General features: G+C 35.6%; 2 protein-coding genes across 3 annotated transcripts; both read right to left on the bottom strand.

The window, feature by feature from the left end:
- LOC125188050 (proteasome adapter and scaffold protein ECM29) lies at window positions 1–21,304 on the bottom strand. 2 transcript variants are annotated; one of them, XM_048084786.1, is made up of 35 exons: window positions 21,028–21,304; window positions 20,189–20,356; window positions 20,013–20,102; window positions 19,744–19,880; window positions 19,544–19,634; window positions 19,299–19,381; window positions 19,086–19,192; window positions 18,462–18,614; window positions 17,376–17,440; window positions 16,257–16,344; window positions 16,086–16,164; window positions 15,855–15,963; window positions 15,713–15,772; window positions 15,486–15,604; window positions 11,817–12,195; window positions 11,558–11,742; window positions 11,400–11,472; window positions 10,155–10,305; window positions 9,873–10,042; window positions 9,340–9,687; window positions 8,573–8,740; window positions 8,176–8,469; window positions 7,728–7,904; window positions 6,185–6,448; window positions 5,515–5,613; window positions 5,120–5,304; window positions 4,484–4,819; window positions 3,211–3,364; window positions 2,956–3,066; window positions 2,143–2,310; window positions 1,602–1,692; window positions 790–951; window positions 579–691; window positions 437–496; window positions 1–333 (listed from the first exon to the last, which is right to left on the bottom strand). In XM_048084786.1, exons 1-35 carry the CDS (start codon window positions 21,223–21,225, stop codon window positions 139–141), a joined length of 5,430 nt encoding a protein of 1,809 aa, XP_047940743.1. In that variant the 5' UTR covers window positions 21,226–21,304; the 3' UTR covers window positions 1–138. The 2 variants fall into 2 exon arrangements, with proteins under 2 accessions (XP_047940743.1, XP_047940745.1); XM_048084788.1 differs by lacking the exons at window positions 19,744–19,880; window positions 20,013–20,102; window positions 20,189–20,356; window positions 21,028–21,304 and having other exon boundaries at window positions 19,299–19,377; window positions 19,544–19,630.
- Window positions 21,305–22,490: 1,186 nt separating this feature from the next.
- LOC125187443 (blue copper protein) lies at window positions 22,491–24,999 on the bottom strand. Its single transcript, XM_048084037.1, has 2 exons — window positions 24,730–24,999; window positions 22,491–23,157 (listed from the first exon to the last, which is right to left on the bottom strand). The coding sequence occupies exons 1-2, from the start codon at window positions 24,917–24,919 to the stop codon at window positions 22,658–22,660; spliced, it is 690 nt and encodes a 229-aa protein (XP_047939994.1). The 5' UTR covers window positions 24,920–24,999; the 3' UTR covers window positions 22,491–22,657.
- Window positions 25,000–25,220: the final 221 nt, after the last annotated feature.

Below are 25,220 nucleotides of genomic sequence, written 5' to 3'. Positions count from 1 at the left end.
TGTTCATTTCGAAGCTGTGTATATATTTTTATTCAGGGGAATATGTCTGCTACAAACTAGCAATAATAAACCATTGGGTAAATATACTCTGTTTCTTTAAGTGAATGCAGCAAGTGTGGTGGTACAACTTAAAAAAAGTTAAGGTGAGGGTTTTACATCATCTTTTAAGATTTGGATGCATTTCTTCAACAAAGACTTGGCCTGCTCGTTCTTTTCGATTTCAGAGAGTTCAACGAGCTCACTCATAAACTCCGGCTCACTCCACTGGGCAGGCAGAGCTTCCCTGAACTTGTTCGTCAACTCCAAAAGACATTCAGCACATGCTAAATGAACCTGCAATCCGTTCACCAATACTCGCATCAAATATTCAAATTCAGGCACCAATAATCGTATGTATTTAAAGAAAATGAAGGATAACTGGAGAGTATTATCACACCTGCCCAATTTTTACCGTGCGCAGGGACTTAAGTAGTTCAGGCGAAAGAGTATAAAATAACTGCAAATATTTAAGATGCCACATTAGAGCCCCATATATATGTTCTACGGTGTAATTATAGAACTATGGAACCAGATATTACCTCATGAATAAAAGCGGTTATGCTGGCTTGCAAGGCACCATCTTGTGAGTTGTTCAAACTACTATGCAGCTTTGAACTAAGCTCTTTACTAAAAGAAAAGGCTGACAATTTAACTGCCCAATACATGAAAGGAGATGTGGTGTGAATATGAGAAGATTTGATAAGGATGAGAAATTAGGTGACAGAGCCTAGGTGAAGACAAGACACCTACCTGTCCAAGAGAATTTAGGTGAGAGAGATAATAAACATAAATCTATGAAGTTCTTCTGTTGTTTGATGATATCGGCAGTGGTGGCTACATGGATGCAAGCAGTAATGCAATTCAATAACTTTTCTTGTAAAGAAGTTGGTGAAGTATCTGGTTCATCTGCATCTGCAAAAAGAGTGACCCAATGCATCACATTCACAATAGAATATGACTTTAAATAATTCAAATGTGGTCAATAAATCAAACGTCTATCTAATTATCATTGTTTCTAGGAAAGGGAAAATCTCCTTTGCTCTCTTAACTGAGAAAACATTAGTGAGCATCGATTCCTACAGAAAAAAATTTGAGTCCATCACCTACTGGTAAGAATATGGCACATGATTCTTATTGATAGTTTACTTTTACCAGATTGGTTTCACATCACTTTAAATCAGGCTAATGGTTTTAATTATCAATCTAGAAGCAGAACAGAAGGGTCAACATATAAATTATCCTTTAGACGCATGGGGAGTTTCAAGCATAATAACAATAAGGAGATAAAGATAGGATCTAGATAATAGTTTGACGGAGTCGCAGATGTAATTTTGACACAACGAAAAAGCAAGGGATTTCAATCCCACATTACTAGAAAAGCTTATCAGATTTCATGAGAAAAAACAGAAACACCACAACACAGCATAACAAAATGAAGATAATACTGCAAGGATAAAGCATTGATAACAATTTAATGTAGCTAGCTGCTCATAAAATTCTGATACTCGCTTCTCATTTTAAGAGGGTTGTTAGGACCTGGATTTCAAATTGAATTATGGTACCTGATTTAGCAACAGTGAGCGAATTTCCCATCTCCAGCAAAGATGGAATAACCATGTTAAAGAACTCAGACTTGTTGAATGCCTTGATAACCTAAAATTGATATGATAAAAGAAATAAGATTTAAGCCTAAAAAGATTCCAGTATGAGTCTGACAAAATATGATATCTTAACTATCTGCTTTTGATAAGAATGCTTCACATGATTCGGTAATCGGTATTCATTTTTATTGCCAAATAGTGAATTTGCTAAACCCCTTTTCAGAAAATGATTTATTGGCACTGCCAGAGTTTGTTTTTGCAACTTCATGGCTTTTATTCCATATACCATGTTGCTTTTATTCAATTTCTGGTCGTTGGCCAAAAGGGTCAAGTGGCTTACTACTATTTGTTCGTGCTATAGAAAGAAAAGGAAAAGAACTGACTTCAAGTCTTCAACACTGATGGCAGGTATGTTATGATTTACCATCATCCAACATGCACGAAAGAAAAACATGTGGAGCCAATGTCAAGGTAACAAGTGCATTGAGGAATGGAGGTATACCTTCTCAAGAGCGCCAAAAGCTGCTTCCCTATATTTTTGTGCTTTCTTAGTGCATGCAGAAGATATAAGGCTCAATATAGCATTAGGAGCATCAGGATTTGATGCTGAAATAGCTTCATGGCATGATGAACAAAGAGCTGACAATGCATCTAACATAACCTCTTTTCCCTGCCATGTACAGAAACATATAATCATTATTTACATATAATAAATATATATAGACAGATAACTGGCGTAATAATATTTTATAGCTGCAGCACAAGAGACGAGAGTCAGCAAAGCTGGGTTTGAAAAAGTTAGATGTGAAGTAGCATATTATATTTCAGAATATTATTGACAGATGACTGACTAGCTCTAAGATAGTTTGTTTTTGCGACTTCAAAAACAATTGGGAGCAAAGCCATGCGCTCCTAGAAGAGGTTACACCACTGTCTCCAGGCCTTCAATTCCAGATAAAGTCAATGTATTTACGGGGTTTTCAATATTAGAAATTCCACTCTTTGCTCAATATGGCCCCCAATAGTCCACTATATACATTCTTCTTAGGCTTTACTCCTCTCTAATGGGTTAATATGATTTATCTTACTGCTTGCCAGAGAAAGGTATCCTCGTTACGTCATTTAGTCATTTAAAAAGGCTTTCAAGGTTTAATTTAAATTTGTTGTCTCTTAAAAAATTATGTTTCGTGTATCCCGTTATCACGAGTGACTTTAAATCATCATATTCTAAACATTTGCATTTTCCATTTGCAAGCATAACCAATTTATCTTTCAAATTGTAGGATAAGTACTGTTTCAAAATTGGAGTAAATACCTCCCATAAACGCCCAGGAATTTCCTTCATCAAAGAGGTCAATAAAATACTATGATGTGAAGATAGTGATTCACCAAGGACTTCGCTGAGCTTACAGATTCCCAATGATGCCTGCACATTCAAAAGATGCATTTGATCGAATCCAACTTTTAAGTGAATTAACATTAGGAAGAATAGTGTGACCACTTGGGATAACTTTGCTTATGTGGTTAAGAAATAAGAAGCTTCACTAAGGAGAGGAGAAACTAGACATGCCTTCTTTTTACTTGCCCACGAGGACGACATGATTCCTTCATTAATAAGATCAACAATTTCTCCCAAGAAAAGTTGAAGAGTAATCCTTTCGTTGCTCATATTTTCGTCCCATAAGTCTTCGTACAAACTAGAAATAGTCTTGTCATCTTCAAATCTGCAAAAGACAACAAGGACATGTTTTAAAATAGGTATTGTTAACAAGAAGATAAAAAGCAGAAAACCGAATTTCAAGTTAATAAGCACTAAATGATGGAATTTATGGATTTCTAACAGGCTTCAACAAATAGACGCATTGATATTATCCCAGATGCTGAAAAGCCTATGAATCAAATATTTTTAACCACTATTCCCTTAAAATGATGATTACATAAGAAGAAAAAAAATGTGTCATGTGCTAATAACCCTAGCACAGAAGCCAAGAATACTGCATTATGTGCTAAATGCTGATAAGAAAATTGTTACAAATTACCCAAACAGGTGCAATACATGTTAAAAAATTTACAAATTATTGCTCCAAATAATGTTACAGATACATACAAGCTTCTATTACAATTCACTATTCTGAAAAAATTGTTCATTTTTCGAATAACCGATGATTATCCGTATCAGACACTTCGAAGTCCATTGCCTAAAAGTTTATAGTTTCAAAAGATAGGCCTCAGTAGAAAAATAAGTGTCATGATCAGTCAACACGAGACATGTAACAGTCAATAATACAGATACGATATAGATTCCTGTGAATTTCAAGATATATACCAGGAACATAAATACACCAGCGTCTCAAATAGAAACTCACTTTTCCATTTCATAATTACACAGGAAGACAAAATAGTAATGCTATGTTTCTTCTACAAATTTTCACTTTCAATTCCCACTTTTAAACCCTATCTGCCCAGCAATTTCAGCTACAAATTGAAGACTAGAAAAAATGAATGCAGCGCATCATTGTAGCAAAGATTTATAAATATGCTCTTCTAGTCTTTCCATTATATCATTCTATGCATGCAATCATCTCTTAAAGCATAAGCGTTATACTATATATCAGCAGCAACTAAAAATGCATATAATCCTTGACATCTCTAATGTACACCATGAATTTCCAAGTCATGTTTACATAAACATGCATATGCATTGTTTGTAAGGGAATTGAATGGGATAACTGGGAGGCCTCAGCAAAATGCATGGCAAGCAATATAGCCAGCTTTACTTTTAACCAAAGAGAATCAGGTTTACATCATAATAGTTAAGTAAAACAAAAAGTGGCTGACATTACCTTGAAACAAAAATAACTGGAACTATAATGGCTTGATATCCATTTAAAGTATCTGCAGCTGTGGATGCATAACTTTTCAATAGGATTGCACATGCAATCTGATCATTCCTATCACCAGAATGCAAACGTGCAGTATCTTCAATCAATTTCTGGGCCTGAGAAGGAGCTGCATACTTCATAACAATTGCACAAGCACTTGCAAAGGCGCGTCTTGACGAAGCACTTCTTTCATCCTTAACAACTGAAAGTAAGAGCCTCAATAGCGTACTAGTGAACGGCTTGATGTCAAGACCAACTTTTTGAACTAGCTGGCTGATAAAGTTAGCTACACCAACCCTGAAAGCAGTAGTAAATAGAATATGTAGTAATTAGAAGACAGAATGACAGTCCTTGGTTACTAGATCAAGTACTAAACAATCATTTCAAACTATGAACTAATTATAGAAGCACTGACTTGAGAATTCAGATCCCATTAGATTCAAAATTTAGTTCTATATATTCATGTGAAACTTTAACCTAATGGCACCAGACTTCAAAAAGTATCTCAGGAACAAATAAACAAAAAATCGGTTGAATATTATGCAACATGTATGGCTATCGGAGCCTTATACGAATGTATACGTATTTGCAAAATACCTGGTGTTCAAGCCAATTCCAGAACGCACCATCTGGGAAAGACGAGGAACCAATAATTCTAGAGAAGGGGAATCAACAACGTCTATGCAGAATTCAAGAGTTTCCCACATTGGAGATCCTCTGGCAATTGAAATCCTCAAGTTTTCTAGTTTTTCAGTCTGTATACCCACATTTTCGGCATGCATCTAGTAGACAGAAAGAAAATATGTGTTAATAAAGTAGGGGGAAACAGTAAAGAGAATTAATAAACAGCCACAGCGTAATAACATCTAGATTATTGATCAGTATTCTGTAAAATCAACAAATGCAGTAAAGGGAAAAGGAAACAGAATTGCAAATAAGCGTACGGGTAAATGTCACAATTTGAGTGATCATAAGATCATAAGTTGCCAGACCTCTACATAATTCATTCCTTGATCTTCAAGGCTAGACAGGCTTTCCAGCATGCAACAAACCAGATCACTCAAGTACGGCCGAATTGCAATTCCTGCACCCTACAAATGTCAATAAAAAAAGTTAACAACCGTGGGCAGGAAAATAGGCTATGAGAATGCATCTATATTGTGCCCTTACTATTAAAATACAAGAAGATCACTTAGCCACCAGAGGAAGATGTAAAATTTAAATTTTGATCAAGCTTATACAATTTTGTGAGAAAGCTCAAAGAGAACACAATTAAGGATACAATCATCTTACAAAATTTTGGAGCAGGAAATAACCGTAACCAGATAGATATCACTACTGTAAAAAACATGGGTACAAAATAGGAAACCATCGGCAGAACTAAAGGACATACTCACATACATGGTAAAAGGCGGCATAGAGACCTTTTAAAATGTAGGACTTAGGAGTTTGGAGTTCATTAGATTGTTGTGAAGTATGGTAACAAAACCTCCCATGATAAAAACTTGGACGACATGCGAGATGTCATAATATACAGATGATAATATAGAAACTGAAGAGAGGAATTCAGGAACCCCCCAGGTGTTTTCATATATTTAAGTGAAATGAGAGCCACCAAGAGAATTTTAACAAATTTAGCTGTTTTAGAGCTACATAGTTTACCTTTGCAAGCTTCGTAACCATACCAATGGAAGCCTTACGAATATTGTCAACCTTGCTCATTATGCCTTCAGTCAACAACAAAGGCAGAACTATAGCCATTGTCTGTCTCGCTTCTGAAACTGGTGTGAGGGAAACATCGCATAACCTCCCAGTTAATGATGAAACAGCACGGAACAATCTGTCACCCGCATTTCTGACAGTTTCTTTTATGTCATCCATAGCCCGAAACGCAGCTATCCATATACTTCTCAAATGTTTCTCAACCTATGACAACAGCAGAGAAATCCATAAGAGAACAGTCTTATCACATCCCTCGGGATAGCACATTCTAAACTAGCTGACAGTTATATAAGATGTGAAACCAGAAAATATTATGAAAACAATGCATATGGCAGGAAATAGAAAAGAAACTCATTCCAGCTAATACTGATCCTAGAGAACCTGAGTTGCAGTAAACAGTCTAATGAAAAGGCCAGCTACATGTCACTTATATATGATGGACACATTATTCGTGGCATAAAGAAGTGGGAACACCTGGGGAAAATATACATTTCAAGTATGCTGATACTTTGTCTGACCATGAATCCTAAACAGTAAAGAGCTTTGCAAATTAATTTCCCCGTTTCAATAATCAAACTAATATTTATATGACATGATGTCAAAACTGGCATTCTTCCTTACACTTTTGTGGAAATTAAGCAATTGCCTAACCTATTTGCAGTATTTAATTTTAATAAAGGGCTAATCATATAAGAGAGGATACCTAGATTATAGAATCAAAATAAAATTCATACGCCTATCACTGCATGAGCCATGTCAATACTTTTCTTCTTCCACGCTGATGTTATTAGCTAAAAAAGTGTCTAAATACATTATATTCATTGTGCACCTTACATCTCTAAGTCTAAGCTTCTATTATTATCTCTTGGTTAGGCCTGGATACGTTCTTAGGCATTTTCCCAAATTTTGAGAAGGGCCACAAACTACCAAAAGGATGTGCAGGCATCTAGCAACAAAGGCTCACAAGTCACAGACTACAAACTATCAAAATGCTTTTGAATCACTCAACTTCATTGAGTGTGCAACATGACTAGGTATATGTGTCTGTGTTCTACTCTATTATTCAAAGAAATAAAATATATTAGAAAAAATGGAGAAACATAAATGCTGCTTTTGTTCTTCATATTTACAAACACAACATATGTTCAGAAAGTCATTGCTTTTGGATGGTGAAGTTGTGTTATTCCTCTTCTATGGTGCATCTGTTTTGATATATGGAAGCTAGAAGTCGACAAAACTAAAACAGAAAATCTGAAAACTAGAGTTTCAGGAATCAATACTACATATTTCAAACCAAAGAACTAGGTATCACAAGGGAAAACAGAATCAGGAAATTACTTCAACAAATTAACAATGCAGGATATGATTAACCCTACCAGTAGGCCTGAAACTACTCTCACTGATTTCTAGGAGATTAAAGAAATACTGCTCCCACTTCCTGAATATAAATAAAAAAATGGTATAAGGATATATAGACAGAAACCTGGTCAAATTTTCGTCCCTGGAGTATATCTGCAAGAGCAAGACAAGAAGCCTCTCTGGACCGCCAGAGCCTAGACCCACATTGTATTAACAGATCGTCAAAAATAAGGTCCAGATGTTCATCAATTGCTTTTTTTGAATCTGCTATCAATGATTTCCAGATGTGTGACATTGCATCCTGATAAGCAAACAAACCAAATGCAGTTAGTCAGGGTAAAAATCAAAAGGGAGAGGGACTAATGTTTCATTTCATACACCAATGGGAAAAGAAAGAGAAAATTCAGTAGCAAAGATTAGGGGCAACATGGAACAAAGTAACCAGAAGCTGTGGAATTATTAGGTAAAGAGTATCAGATCCAAAAAATTCCAATGATAAAATTTGAAACTGAATCATACTCAGCACATTGACAAGCCAAGTGTTTGTACATAGAGCAATGAGAGATTAGCACCTGGACATTCTTCTCAGGATCATACTGATAGCGAATAAGTCTAGGAACCAATGCACGGAGGTAAGGTTGTAAGGCGTCCCCTGCAAGCTTGGCTATTTTGGAAAACCCAAAAGCAGCACCTCGTTTTGAATTAAGGGAAGCCTGGTAATTGGCTAAATCCATGAATTTATAAATCAGGTCAGGTTGTCCCATCTCGTTAGCGAGATTACAAAGCTCCTTGTAAGTGCTCAGTTTTCCTCCAGTAGGGCTTTCACCAAAGGCACCTTCTTGGAACACTTCAGTGTCCTCAACCAGCTGAAAATTATAACAATAAGAACATCCAAGAAAATAATGTAGGAAAATACAGTACAAAATAAGTATTATCATGATAAAGGATCACAAAGCCATGTATACTGACCTTTACAGCTCTCTTCCTCTTCCCGGAGCCAGTTAAAGTTCCAACAAGTGCATTAACCAAATTTTTCTTTGTAGAATCATCACCAAGTTCATAAACAATACTCAGGCCCTGAGATGCCAACTCTTGAGTAAGTTCATTCTGCTCACCGATAAGGTGCGAAAATGCTTCCTGTATAACAGAAACACCTTTCAGTAATTCAGAGAGCTAACAGTGCAAATTTTTCTTCTCGGAAACATTTCGGCACAGTAATACGACATATCTCACTAGAAAATATATTGCATTAAGTCAGATGTGAATTTATAACGGTCCATGTACTTATGAATTCTTATATACTAAACACATATATTTGAAGAAAAATGCATTTGATTAAGCTTATCAGCTGAAAAAGAGAGAGAAGAGGAGAAGGTAGAATCATCTGTTTATTTTATATTTTTCAATTATTCTAAGAATCAATTGAAGAATACTGGTCCCTTGTTTGGCGCCAATTTTTAGACCTTTTTAGTAGAGACAGAGGTAAAGCATACCAAGAAAGACAAGCTCTTCAAAATCATGGCTAGAATAAGAAAGTACATGAAGTGCCAACATTATGCAACAAAACAACGAAGAACTTAGGCATCTATTGCAATTCCATCTCTGGTAAAGCATAAGAAGCACTCTGGTGGAGAAGAATTTCAGCAACTCTGGCAATTGCAACTTATTTCATCCATTGGCAGAGCAAGAAGAATCAAACTCCTTGTCAAACTCCAAACAAGCGTTAGAGTACAAACCTGGATATCTGGAAGCAATTTCTGGATGCTTGCATGATGGCCGCAATATATTGTAAGTGATAGTAACCACACAGTTCCAGAACAGCGCTCCTCTTTTCTGTTGCTGTACAGAAGGACGTCAAATAGTTTTCTGGTAATAGCATCTCTAACTGCAACATGGTAATCTTCATTGTTTTGGAATTCCTCTGAAGGGGGCCTTGGCAGAGATGAGGATGTATCTCCCATTAAAAAATTAGAACTCATGGATAATGAGGAATAATTAGTTCTGAGTATCACATCAATAGTGACAGGAACACCTCCCCACATGAATGAAAGAGCTTCTCCAGCAGCAAATAGTGTATCTTCAACCTGTTAAAAAATTTAAAAAGCCAAAATATAGTTTAATTTCCAAAGAATTGTTCATCTCATTAAAGTAAACCTAAAAAAATATATGCTATAAGTTCCTTAAAATAAAAATCTTCCAAGGGAGACAAGATCATAGAATGTAAGGACGGACACTGATCGTCTAATAATCATCGAAACGGGTCACCTACCTTCGATCGGGAAAGGCTGAAAATCAGATCAAGAGCAATAGTTAGATGTGACAAAGATGATTCTTTTGCACACATGTGCCCCAAAGCGATCACAGTTTTTTGCACTGCTTTGATATCATCACCAGCAAGCAGTTTGCTTAATTTTTTTTGCAAGACGGTCCAAGTTGAAACTGCAGAGTTATAAAGAAAATTGGTATTATCACCTCTAAACGATTTTGAATCACTCAAAGTTGCACCAAATGCCAAAAAAACCATGAAAATTTAACAGCACAATTACTTCACCTTCAGCAGAGTCAATAACCAGTGGAGGCAGTGGGGTGCAGATTCCAATATGTCCCAGAGCTTGCATCGCCACAGAAGCTAATGTGGAAGTCTCGTTATTAACTAAATCGACCAAACATTTCAATACACTGTGAAGCACTGAATTGGAGATCTGGTGAGTACAAAAAAGGACATAGAATAAGATCAATGGTGAAGGAAATAAAGCAAATATGTAGCTAACAAATTGTGATGAATTTCACATTGCAGCAAATTACCAACTGGGGCTCTTCATGAAGTTACAAATAAAATTTACTAAGTTTATAGCATCTTCATCAGAATTTACTTTCAGAAATTTGTCACAAGCAAACCAAGCAATATTTTTATACTAGAACTTACTGAACCAATGTCAAATAGAATGACTTAAAGAGGAATGAATGGCACATGGAAGCTTATGGTGGTCGACCAAAAAACCACCACAAGGTTATTGCGGTCGGCATGGTGGGATATGACGGTCGACAAATGAATAAATAAAACATTATTAATATATTCATACTAATATGAAATATAAAAAGCAAAAAATTCAAAAATGAAGAATATAAAGAATTTATAGGCTTAATGAAAGCACTCAAGGTTAAAGCAATGAAAATTGGCTATGTTCTGCAGTCAGCATGCCGTCAAATTTTCTCCAGATTCAGGTTCTACATGTAAACGGGTTTCCTCATCTCAATTTTGCAGCATATGATGCAGTATCACTGTATCACCAAAAGTGATGAAGCTCCCATTTACTTGCCACTAGCGTCTTGCTTACCCGTATCATTTCAAGCAAGTTGGGAGACTAAATCAACTAAACAGAAAACAAAAGAAAGCAAGAATACTTTCACCCTATACTGCTGATTGTAAGATGAATAATCACACCTAAGAACAGAATAGCAAGACCACAGCACTACATAAGGTCAAAAAACATATATACCAACAGTATAGAGACATGAAGATCCAAGAAAGAAAGCAAGAATACTTTTCACTCTATACTGTTGATTGTAAGAGGAATAACCGCGCGAGACCTAAAAACAGAATAGCAAGACCACAACACCATATATAAAGTCAAAAACCATATATACCAACAGTATGGAGACATGAAAATCCAAGACATCTACTTACTAAGACCTGTAAATAGTGCTAACCATATCCATAGATATCCACTAGCATTCTATATATGAGATATATAAATGCCTCTCTCTCAGTTTGTTAGAAAGATGAACAACTTACAGGAGGAGCTCTCAACAAGCAGTTTGCTGTAACATATCCTAAAGCACATATCAGGCCATGTTGTGCTTCAAACCTATGGATCCCAAAAAGTCAATGATAATGAGGTAATAGCAGATAGAGACCATGAAAACTTAAAGGTGAAAGACACTGAGACAAACCTCAATTTTTGTGTTCCACTAATTGAAGACGTCAATTCGCTAATAAGTTCAGTAGCAGCAGAAATAGGAAGGGAAGAGGATGCCATTCCTAGTAAACGTGCCATAGACTCACGAGTATCATAGTCCAAATGACTGAGATATTGTTTAAGCCATAAAACTTTTTCAGCATAGCGAGACGTAATCATCTGTCATGAGAAAAAGTAATAAGAGAGTAAAATCAAGTTATTCATTTTGTAAAAAAACCCATTTGATCATCTACCTGAGGGAAACGAGATCCCAAAGTAATGAGAGCCTTGGAAGCTGATGCATGCAATTCAACAGAACCTTCATATGTCATAGCATTTTCCAACAATAAACAGAGTCTCTCTACTGAGTTTAAGAACTCGGATTCATCAGATGAGTTAGGTTGAGCAGCTTCTGTCTCAAAGCACTTCAACAGAAACTTCACCATAACCACATAAGTCTTTGACTGGAAAAGAAGCTTTGTATCTCCAACGCTAGTAGAATGTAAGATCATTGGCTGCTGCTCTAGGATACAAGCCAGCATGCTTGAAAGTTTGGGATACTCAATTGAGATGCTTTGCGACACTGAGTTCCTTAATTTATCACCAGGAAATAACCCTTCCAGTGCCATCTCTCTGTGAACAATCGCAAATTTATAGTATTATAAGAAAAAGACAGCACTTTAAACTTCAAATAAACAAAGATAGGTTAAATTTCAGGAGGCACATAAGTTGTAACAATTTCTAACTTCCAACTTTGCATATCTTTTCACCTTGCCATTTAAACTTCTTTATGTACTCCCTCCGTCCCACTCAAGATGTCCATATTCTTGAGTGGCACGGGATTTTAGGAGGAGTTGTTAGGTGGAGTAAGTAGAGAGGAAAAGGTAATTGAATATTTTAATGAAGAGAGAGGAGAGATGGATTTATTTTCAAAGATAGAAAGTGGCCATCTTGAGTGGGATAAACTAAAAGGAAAGGTGTACATCTTGAGTGGAACGAACTAAAAGGAAAGGTGGACATCTTGAGTGGGAGGGAGTAGTTAGTTTTGGACAGGTTACATCCAAACTTCGCAGCATTTATAAAATGCTCACAAGAGCTGCTGAACGTGATCTTCTTCGCCAATATGCTTAACTTAATAGGTTATTTTATCTCTCCTCTTTCCATATGAAATAAAGTTTTGTTAAATGGGGTGATTATTTAGTTGGATTCTGTTCTAACTGAACCGAATTGACCGGTTAACCGAATAAAAAACTCCCCAAATCCATGACCAGAACCGCACTGAATTGACATTCGGTTAATAAAATAACTGACCGGTTAGAACTAGTAGTTCACTCGGGTAACCACTAGAACTGAACAAAGTGCAGCCCAAAGCAGAACGGTATGTATTAATATGTCATGCTTAGGGTTAACAAATACCACACATGTGGACATGGTTCTCTTTAATTTGCGATGTGGGAAATAAAGTTATTTCTTCTTTGATAAACCAAGTTGTTTCTTTGTTCTCATGCAGAAATTAGTAGTAGTAATTAACAAATTTGTTGATTTTATTTTCTGGTAAGAATTCGATTATGTTACTACAAAAAATTTGATCCTTTGGAATTTCTTGAGCCATTAAACCTGCCAGCAACTTGAATCAAACAATAGAAAAGAGAATAAATACCCTTTGTGATTGTACACCAAACAAACTAGATTTTATAATCATTCATTTTCCTTTCGTCAACCAAACACTTCATTAGTACAGTTATATATCTATTGATTTTGGTAAAAAAACTGAAAAATTAACTTGATATATACATTGATGAAAAATCTATTGGAATATATACATTCATTAGTACAGTTCCCCATATATATGCTTAAGCTCACAGGTTGCTTGGGATAATTCTATTTCCACAAAACTTTCAGTAAATACAAGAATTTCAATACCTTCCCAATGAGCATCCAACATTGATTTTGGATAGAAAATAAGAGATGAGCTACATCTATAAAATTCTAGTGATAAAGTAATATAACCATGTATTTCTCAGCCTGATGGGCTAAGATTAGATATCTGCCACAGAAAAATGCCATGGTATTTAATAACACTGCTAGTATTCAATTTATTTTTTGGGAATTTTATTATTTTGGTTATTTATCGATTAATTCGGTTTTGACTAATCACCGATAACTGATCGCTTTCGATACTAATCACCGAGACCAAACCGAAATTGCAATTTTTGGTTTTTGGTTAGTTCATAACCGGTTAATTTCAGTCCGGTTATTGTTCAACTGATATCTGGAAAACCGAATTATTACCGTACTAATAGGAACGAAAAATCCACCTACTGACCAAAAATAGGAGAACGCTATGTTGAACACTTGAACTTCAACTCTCCCATACATCACAAGTGATTCTTCAGCCTCATGGACAACTCAAACGGACCAACAAAATGATAGAGCCAAGGGTAATCTTTACTAAGAGAAAAGTGATTAACACCAGAAAAATATTTGAAGTCAATGAGAATTGAGAACATATTGAGCCTAAGGTAGAAATTCCTGCTCAGCAGATTACCGGTAGCTCTGATTAACTCTTCCTAACCCTAAATAACAACTTTCATCATATTTAAATACTAACTAATCTTACTGACTTATGACAGTCCAATACAAGACTGGCTGTAAAAGCAACCTGTGAGCTTAAGCGTAACTTAAAAGATAAAATAACAATTAAATAACTCCATGGTGTTTCGTAACACAAAATATATGGACAAGGATTCTGATACAAATCCCACATCGGTTCCACACGGTAAGTGTGGAATGGCATATAATAGGAAGTCAACCATTTACCTATGACCATGGTTTAGTGTAAAGTTAGGTTCCCTATCTTATATGCTTAACAGATTCTCTAATAATCTGCATTTTTCGGCTAAAACCATAGCCCAAACACCAAAGAATATAGACTTCTTCCTGAACTAGGTAGGGCCCAACACATTAGTTCCTTCTACACTTTACCCAGCAGATAAAAAGGAAAAAAATATAAAAATGTGAAATTGATCCTTTCAGCACCTCTTACAAGCACCAATTAGGAGATAGATGTAAGGATATATTAGCTGAACTTATGTGCATAACTTATCTTACCAAAAGTCCCAGTGACTCCCTCCTATGACCTCAATTAATTTGAGATAATCGGTGTATATTTTTTAGATGAACTTTGATGGGCTCCAAAGTGGCTCTTGTAGCCAACCATGCTCCCATTTATCTCATGAAGACCGTATTTTCTTACCACAAAGAATCCATTTCAACATGAGAAATCAAGCAACAAATACTTAATGCCTTATTCCTTGTTGAGATATCACCAATTCCTATACCACCATTTAAATTACCGTATTGTGTGCCAAATATTCTGCAGTTTCAGAAAGCTAAACTTTCATAAATATTCGCAGGCTTTTAGGTGTTCAGTGTTTGAGGAAAAGACTTTGGAATGATAAATAAACATGAACTTTTTTATGATACCTTTTAAATTAAGAAGAAACACAGAAAATTGAGCCAGTTTAGAGTTTTAGTAGAAGACTGGCATTTTAAAGAAAAATCTTCTAAGGTGCCATTCAGTTGCAATGACTCGTTATCATATGATTATCCATCTAGGATTAAGTTGTGAGATTATTTTAGTTGGAAGGGGGTGGCTATGACTCATTATCATATGGCTATCCATCTAGGATTAAGTTGTGAGATTCAATCTCATGAACCAAACATAATACATACTCAATCATGAGATATAATCATTCAAACTGAACAGGCTCTGAGAAGATAATTCAAACATTCCAATAATATTGTTACAAGTACAAGGATCACTAATTTGTGACTAGAACTAATTAACTAAAAAAGAAAAAGTCTTGGTCTGCAGTTTAAACATAGATTGCCTGAAACCAACTCTGAGTAAAGCAAGTTACCTTATGTCCAATTTTGGGTCTGCTGCTCCAAGCATACAAATAAACCTGCTTGGACAATGCTTTAAATCAAATAAGGATGTCGCCCATCTTACAGCGCAAAACCGAACTTCACTTTGTTCCTTGTGAAAAGATGAAGATAAGTTGAGCTTAACCAATTATGCAAAACCACCTTAATAAGAGGAAAATAGATGAATAGGCCTTGTCAACAAGCATAGCAATGGATTTACCACTTGAGAATTTTGCAACAGCAGTGACTCCACATCCTTTAACACCTTTGGGGGAGCATCCTGAAACCAAAAAAGTCACCATCAACATGCAAGATGAGAAATGCAGGTTAAAATATTAAGAAGGCAACAAAGTGTTTTATACCTTATATGCAACAGAAAGGGAAGCTGTTGCTTCCTGAACAATCAAGCGGAGATACTGTCCCTCAAGCTTCAGAGCATCAAACAGTCGAACTGCCACATCAATTTTCTCCCTACCAGTGATAACAATAAAGAAGCGCTGAACTTATCGAATCCACATAACATGGCTGTACCAGATGGACAGTTACCCTCCCAAGTCCCACCCACCCAAAAAATAACAGGAAAAAAAATATACCTGAAGAGCTGGGGCATGCGTTGTGAAAGCAATCCAATTGCTTGGAAACAAAAACTTCTAGTCTCTCTAGCAACAGCATCTGAAATGATGACAAAATTATGGCAACAACAGTGTAATTCAGAAGCCTAATTAAAGACACCATAATTGTTCAACAAGATCAGAGGAACTGACCAGATTCCGGAGACGAGACGTTATCAAGAGTTTTCAAAATTCCAGTTAATATTATAGGACCCATAAGCTTCAATTGCTCCATTCTAGCCTGCAAGGATGGTGGAAGAGGTTACAATTATGGATCCAGCAGTATGAGCATGGATTTATATACACATAAGCAAAAAGGCATGCTGCATAGAAAATTCAGCATACAAGAATCAAGATCCAACAACTGATCCATTAATTGACATGGTTTGCAAAGATACATACTGAAAAAGTTATAGGGGGGAATGCATATAAGATTTTCAAGGGCATTGAGAAAATTAAGCACTTTCTCAAAACAATATATAAAAGTAATGCATAACCATTGAATCAACTATACTTTGATTGTCAAACAGTAATCAATCAACCCCATTCCACTTGCACACTTCCTCTCAGTAAAATTAACTAATACACACCATAACAAGTGTTATGATGCTGAAAATGATAGAGTTGAACAACAATAGATATCCCAAAAATATTACAAGGGAGCCTATTGAACATTTTGATAAACATAAGGACTTTTAGGGTCAGAAAATGGACAAGTACTTAGAATGACAATCACAAATCATAGCTGAAATGCATCCAAACTTTAGAGGATGAGTAGGAAAGATGACAGAACAAGATTTCCTACCATCCTATGATAATTTCACAAGAGGTGCTGCTATTAAAACATAATACTACATTTGTCCCATAAAACATTGCCCATTCTTTTCAGCAAGGGTTCTAACAAATATTAGGTAGGTCCATAGATGAATGGAAAAAGGGGCCCACATTTATTATAAGGGTATTGTATTTCACCGGGAATAATAGGTAAGTGTGTGGGTCATGCTTGGTAAATTGATAAAGTGTGGAGAAATGTAAAGGGTAGTGGTGGGGTAGTTACCACAAATGGAATGGACAATATGATGGGGGACAGACTAAAATGACAAAATGAGCAGTGTTTTATGGGACGTAGGGAGTATGATTGATTGATAGCATGTTACTAACTATTACTATGCCTAAATAACAATTCCATGTATACATCCTGCTTGAAGATATAAAGGATGACCATGTACACTACATGAATCCCAATCAGAATTATTATTGTTCACTACTTACATGTTTGAAGACCCAAACTGTAAACTCCATACCCAACTGCTTCAACCTGGAGGTGGCATCAACCCCTGAGTAATGCAAAAATATAGAATCAAAAAAAAATTCCAGTGATTCAGTAAAAGAAACTAAACAGCTGACAAAGCATGACTTGCGATGAGTGTCAGAGTATATTATTATTTATTTGCATGAAAGTTTTTTAAACCTTTTTTTGTGATAAGAAACAAGTAATTGGTAGATTAGAAATGAAAGTTACAACAAGGGAACAAAATATCCACACCAGAACCTGCCAAAGGCTGAACAAAAAACTCAGAAAGGGGCCAAACATCAATCTCTTAGCAAGACAGAAACAAGCAGGTCCATAAATTCATTATGCTTCTGAACTCAAGTAAACACCATAAGCCTCCCGGGAACAATGGCTCTCAAACGCACCTTGCACTCATTATCCTAAAGGAACATGTTCAATTTCTCAAAATGAAAAAATGTATTTGAACGTGCATTAGGGTACGCCCAAACAAGCCTAAGGCCCTAACTTCAGTCAGTCAGAACCTTGGAATACTAATAATGTAAGCATCACCCAGAAAGTATTTTAACAGTGTCGGTAATGTCTACTTATGACTAATTCAGTGGGAGAGAACGGACTCATTTAGTTTCAGACAATCACATCCATAAGTGAATGAATCAATCCTAATAAAATGCCCAACCATATATTCAATATAAAACTCTATTTCTTCAATCAGCTTAAGTGTTAAGAGCCCTAGGATCTATGCATTCTCCGATATCACTATGAAGCATTCAGATTCTAAGAGATGTTTAAGATAATTTAGAACAAGAGGTTGGATAATAAAAGTAAGAAACATACTTTTCACCCACCCAGAAATTAAATCCCATGTCAATATACCAGAGAAGTGAATGAGCAAAGCATTGAGTAGAACTTTCATGAAACCGTATAGGTTTTATTTGAGAACATCCGTCAAAAAGATATGGTACTATAAAATTACCAGGCAGTACACCACATATATGATAACCGGGCATTACTTCATGAGGCCTTCACAATTAATATTATAGCATATTACATAGTTTTCAGCTTACCAAATATGCACCCGAAAATGCATTGCAAAGTTGAGGGGAAGCTGTTTGCTGCAGTAATTGATCGGCAAAAAATAGACATCAGTCTCACTCTCAGGGCTAGATTTCCAGGATTTACTTTGGAATCTGGAGCAATGTTCTCAGAGCCAGTGGTTCCTACATTTCATGAAACAAAAACTGGTTTTACAATAAAGCAGCTTGGCATTTACAAATGGAGGTCCAAATAAAGTGCAACCTCAAAACTTAAAGAACTAAATCAACACAGGTGACTTCAAAAAAACAAAGGGTTCACGTAAATGCTACTTCAAAAATTAAAATATTTCCGAAAGCAAATTGGATTTTATCTTCAACTATTTTTACCCAATTCAAAAAATACATTGTTCGTGAAGTGGATCTAGAAGTTGAAAAACACATAAGGCGCACTGTAAATGAGAATAAAATATGTAGCATCAGAGAATCGTATGTATACAGCACAAGTTCAAAAACTTCCACATATATAGAGCGAGTATGGACTATGTTACAACCTAAACCTAAAAATAAAAGGATATGCTTACATTACAAAGTCTTATACAAAAGTAGAGAAATATACAAGGAAACATAAATACAAATAAACTTGTCAATACGCACCATTAAATAATAGAAATAATTTGTTGATCAGATTTTGGTCATCTAAATTCACAACAGATGCATTCTTCTTCAAGAGCTCCTCCCCCTTCTTAATAACAGGTTCATGACTGTTGGAAAGCAAACCCCAAAACACATGCACCATATTATATAAAGTTCTAAAAGATTTAAAAAACTGGTCTGCATTTTTTATTTTAAATATTCAACTAATTGTACCTGTCCGTGCAAGCAGCTATATAGATAGGATAAACTAGTTCAGATTGAAGTTCCAAAGCTTCAATTATATTAAGCATTCCTGTCTATGGAATACAAATAGTCAATTGCTTGTGATATTTAATAAAGGCAAAAGAAAGAATATCCCATCTGACATTCAAAGTGTTGGTCAAAGTACATGTAATAGACAACACTTTTTATTGGATGTATGGATAACTAGTGAGCATTTGATGTTTGACACTTCCCACCTTTCTATTGCGTAGCTTATCATAATCAAGGGGATCATTTCCAGTAACACGTCGAAATTGAATAGTTGAAAGCCCAGCTGGGCGTCCTCCACTGCAAAGGAAGCCATCAACATTACTTTTTAGGTTATATGTATAGACCAATCACATTGTGAAAAGTGAGAACATGCTTTCAGGGAAAAGATATTGTATAATAGTCTAACCTCTGAGGAGATGGCTGATACAAAATTGTATGAAGACAAAACTCAAGAAATATCTCGAGGTCCTTAGAACCTACTAAGGCCTTATATTGTCCCAGAATCGCATCACTGACTTGAGATGTATGGCATTCGCCAATAACCTAAATTAAAGATTGTCAGTCACCAAAAGGCAGCAAATATACCTTTGCTATGATCTTCAAGAATAATACTTGCACAACGGTAAAATAAAAATGTATTTCAAATTAGAAAATAACAAAAGGCAGCAAATATACCTTTGCTATGATCTTAAGTAATATATCCTGGTGTTGGGAAGGCAGCTTAGAGATGTTGGTTAAAAATACCGGAGCTAGTAGTTGCTTTTCCTGCAGTTTCATGGTTAGGCCATATAAATGTTTAATATCTTCAGTCTTCACTTAAGAAGGTCAAATACTCAATAACAAAGACCTACCTCCTTCTGCACACGGTCAATTGCCATCTCTATATAGACAATGCAAAAGTTTCTAACCATAGGAGCAGAACTAGATTCCATGTACAATTTCCACAAATCAGACAGAGGTAGGGCAATTGTTGCCTGGTGCTTCACTCTCTTGTTCACGTGACTGAGGATTTCCATTACCTAATAATAATATGGGGAAAAGTCACATATAGAAGCTGACAGTTACAGAAGTAAAAGTGTAAATGCACAGTTGAGGTAATCGCATCCAACCAACCAATGATTAATATTAATCCCAACTTCATTTCTCAAGGAAACATTAACCACTAATACCAGATGATAAGGTGCCCCAGTCTGCACCCACATTGTAACTTATACCTCACAGATGTGTGTGTATCCCCTCTCAACTCTCAAGAGAAAGTATAAGAAGTTTGCTGTTCCAGAGCATGATTAACACAGAAAAAGTCATGAGAAATTCAGGGAAACTATGACTAGGAAACCCAAGCCACCACAGACGAATTTCGACAACATTTCTGCTGCCGGAGTAATGCAGCAGAAAACCGATGAAATACAAAACGTCCATCAACTAAACTTCCAATCGAAATTCAGCTATCCAGAAATCAATATGATCGCTAAATACCTACTCAAGTGAACATTTCAATTGTAGAAGTCCAGACAAGTAAGCGGATCACATTAATTTTCCATTATACACGCAGAGCTATAAAAGTTCAAACATTAAAAAAAAAAAAAAAACATATTGGAAGAAACTCCGATTGAACAATTCCTGATAGGGCACAATAAGCAAGTGAGGAATTGAGTAATAGGTAAAGCGTATGGAGGGGAAGAGAGAATACTTTATTGCGGAGAGGAGCGGAAGCAGAGGAAAGGGCGGCAATGGAGAGGGGGAGAATCTTGGCGAGCAAGTCTTGGAGCTTAGAATCGTCGCATAGCGCCAAACGCGTGAGCATTCTGTCGAGGAGGTCCTCTTTCTCGTCATCGGACTTTCCTGAGAGTGCCGAGGACCAGGCGCCGGAGGTGGAGAGGCCCGCCATATTGAATGAATAGTGTTTGGAATGAAAGTGCCTTACTTCTCAAGACTAATTCGTGCGAGTCGAAAATCAAAATCGGAGTGCTCCACCTTTGAATGCGAGACCAGACCTTAATTACCACGTCACCCTAATTGTTAGTAGCATTGGTTTATATATATAAATTACTAAATTATTAATACAAATAAATGATTCAAAACTCTCGAATCATTAAAAAATGAGTGAACTATACAGATAGTTATTCACATTTCAATAATTACCGGTGAATTTTTGTAGCCTTTTAATTACTACTTCCTTCGTCCTTCATTAGGTGGGGGAGTATTATTTTTTGGCATGAATTTTAAGAAAGTTAAGTTTTATTAATTAAGTGGAGATAATGAAGTAAGATAGATAAAAAATAGAGAGAAAAAAGTAGAAGAAAAGAGTGTCAAAAAGAAAATGACTCATTTAAAAATGTGAATCAATTATAAAGCGACACAAGAGCCAATTAGTATCTCATAATCACATTCATGATTCATGGAACCAAAGTTGAGTTTTGGGCCCAAAATGACTCGAAGATATAGAGGATATTTTTGGACTTTTCATTTAAGTACTAAATAATATATTTTCATATTTGAATACTTGAAATAATATTTCAAAAGTTATAAATTTATCGAATATAAATAAATAAAATTTATGTTTTGATTTATGTCAAATCATCTCTCTTTCATTTCTTCTTTTTCTTCCTTTGTTATTTCTTCTTATGGTACCATGTAAAATTAAAATAAGAAGAAAAAGCTAATAGTAATGTTTAAGATAATTTACTGCACAGATTAAAATTGACTAACTATGAATATTCAATTTTAACAAAAATAATACTTTATGTCTTGTTTATTCATACACGAGGAATTGAAAAATATTTTTAATTATTTTTGCATAAAAAGGAGATGAAAATTATTTTATTTATTTATATTGAATAAATTTACAATATAACTTTGAAATATCATTTCAAATATCTAAACATAGGGAAAATATCATATTTAGTATTTGGATGGAAAGTCCAGGTTGACTGATCTCCAGAGCTCAACCTTAGCATAAATGACTACTTGGAGTCGACGACCGTCAAGCATACACTCTTGAGTATAGTATGCTCATCGAAGTTCCTACTAATTCAAGATTGATAGTTGAAATTGAACAAATAGATTCCTACTACTAAGTACTACTGTCTACTAATACATTTGATTTTTGCGATTCACAGTAATGGAGAGAACCAACATATTTTATTACTTGTATATTGCAAAATGCAGATGCATCTCATTTTATTCCAGCATGTAATAAATAAAAACAAATATATCAACTATATGATCACCTCTAAGATACACACCTTAATTATACAACACAACACCCCCTCTAAAAAGTAGAAATAATTATACAAACCAATATTAAACAAACAAAAAAATTAACAACACAGCACAAAAAAGCCAAACACAACAAGCAATCCATGTAACCAAACCCCAAACAAGTTGGAAAAAGCCAACAACGGAATAGAACTAGAGGCCTCATCTTGATTATCATCGCTACTATCCTTAGGATTATCGAAATTGGAGGGAACCATGGTGTCCGGCACCGACTCGTCGTCCCCCGACTGCGGGCCGACTGGTCCCGGGGAGGTGTCGTCGGGCCGTAGGCTCGGGGGCAGGCCCTGCCCGTATGTGACATTGATTTGGAAGCGCTGGCCGTTGAGGCATTGCTCCCCGTCGTAGTCGCTCGAGAAGAAATAAGTCATCCCGACTTTCGTGAGCGGGACTGCCACGGAGACCGGCTGTGGCGCGGTGGCGGAAGGGTCCGCCGCGGACCACTCGATGGTGTCGTTGTCGAGGGCGTTGTCGTAGTCGCAGAGCTTGTATGTTGTGAAGTTGTAGGTCTGGATTACTGTGTGGTTGTTGTCCGTGTTGAAAACTGCATTTGTTTTATAATAATATTAATTAATTATGGAACAAAAGATATTCTTTAAAAATAAAAAAATCAACCACGATTAAGTACAATAACACCTAATAGATTCCATCGTCCACATGTCTAAAACAAAATATAAATGTCAAGTGAAAATTTGGTAACATATACTAATAATACTACTACTTAAAAATATAAATACATTAAAGAAGAAAAAAAAAGTCATCCTATATATGGTTGTAGAGTAAAATTGCTAATATTTGAACCGATCCTTTGACAACGTTGTTTATTTGTGGTCCAAAAGTTCATCTATAAACTTAAACTCCAATATGTCTTATATAGTCTCAGAACAGTGAGAAAAAAATAAGTTTATCCTAGTGTATTACTGAATAACCAAACATGGAGGTTATTTTTAGAGCGTTTAGTTCATAAATGTGGCGTTCGGTTGTCATGACTAATAATCATGAGACTATCCATCTAGGATTAAGTTGTGGATTATTTTAGTTTGATGACTAATTATCACGAGACTATCCATCTATGATTAAATTGAGGGGGTCAATCTTATGAACCATACATGATACATTTCTAATCATGAGATTTTAGTCTTGTCAACCGAACACCTCAAAAGGACACCTCAAAGAGGATAAACTGTTTGATGGATAGAATAGTCTTTTATAATAGTAAGTGATGAAGTGACCTATTTTGCATATATGAAATGACCTATTTCAGATCTAGGAAATGAACTCTTTCACAATAAAAAGTCTAAAAATGAATTAAATGCTAACACAAAATAATTTTAAAATGACATCCGTAATTTATTTTTCTTGTATAAAATAAAATGGGCCACTATATTATCCAAAAATACATTTGTATTTAGTTATGGATTGATCAGAAGCCTGATCTTAAACATAATTAAAAAGATAATAAAATTTCAACTTGGGATAACTTAGTCTTTGACTTTATACTCTTGGAATCAGTAGTTGCCCAAAATGCAAGACAGCCCCCCATGAGTGCACATGAGATGCTCTTTACTAAAAAGTGAATCAACAGTAACAAATATGAACTTGCCCACAAAATACAACTCTATCTAACCTATGCATAAATACAGCTGTCAGAAGCACTACTTATCATCAAATCTTTTTTGGACATTACATCTGACCTGCCGCCAACTGTTCATCTCTCCCTCTGATCACATGCTATGATTGGTTACTTTGTGCTAGAATGTTATCGTAATACTCGAATTATCTAATATTGCCCCAATCATTACACCATAATTAAACTCAATTGCATTACCCTAACTCGTAAACTAATGAAGTTGCTAAGAAAAGCTAAACTTACATTTACTCACGTATCGCACTTTTGATCACAAATGTGGCAATTCCTAAACATGGATCGGAGCACTACTATACACAAAATATCTTTGCAAATTTTTCTCTTTTTGAAAATAATATACGTACGAATTAATTAAGTAGCAGAGTGGGACACTCTTACTAAATGCTCAATTGAATTTAGGAATAAGTAGAAGTAATAAAGATGAATAAATGAATGATGGTATGATGTGATCAAGAGAGAGAGAATTACTGAGGAAGTCGCCGAGGGAGAAGTTCTTGCCGGCGGTCCAGTTGCGGTAGTCGACTTTGGGGTTTTCGAGGAGGTCGTACCACCCAAGAGAGTCGCCGACGGTGTAGTTTTGGTAGGCATCAACATTTGATTGTAATATGACGAGAGAGAAGAAGAAGATGAAGAAGATCAAACCACTCTTGTTTCCCATTTTCTTTGCTAGCTTTAGTTAGTATCCCTTAATATATATTCCTCTATCAAAAGTCAAATTAATGGAATTGCCCTCTCTCTCTCATGTGTATATAATGAGTTGGTGTGTGTAAATTTCACCTTTAATTAATTAGATGGATGGATATTAATGTAGTACTATACATAACCTGCAGAGTGGGACTCTATAACTATATATTCTCTCTATATCTTGGATCATATGGAAATACTATTATTTTACTTAATTATCGATTTAAACATGTATTGATATTTTTTGCATCTAAATTACATTATTATTCCCCATT

This window comes from Salvia hispanica, chromosome 5, assembly GCF_023119035.1.
Source record: "Salvia hispanica cultivar TCC Black 2014 chromosome 5, UniMelb_Shisp_WGS_1.0, whole genome shotgun sequence".
Lineage (NCBI taxonomy): Eukaryota > Viridiplantae > Streptophyta > Magnoliopsida > Lamiales > Lamiaceae > Salvia > Salvia hispanica.
The sequence above is the reverse complement of the archived record's forward strand: the minus strand, read 5'-3'. Positions and strand labels throughout refer to the sequence as shown.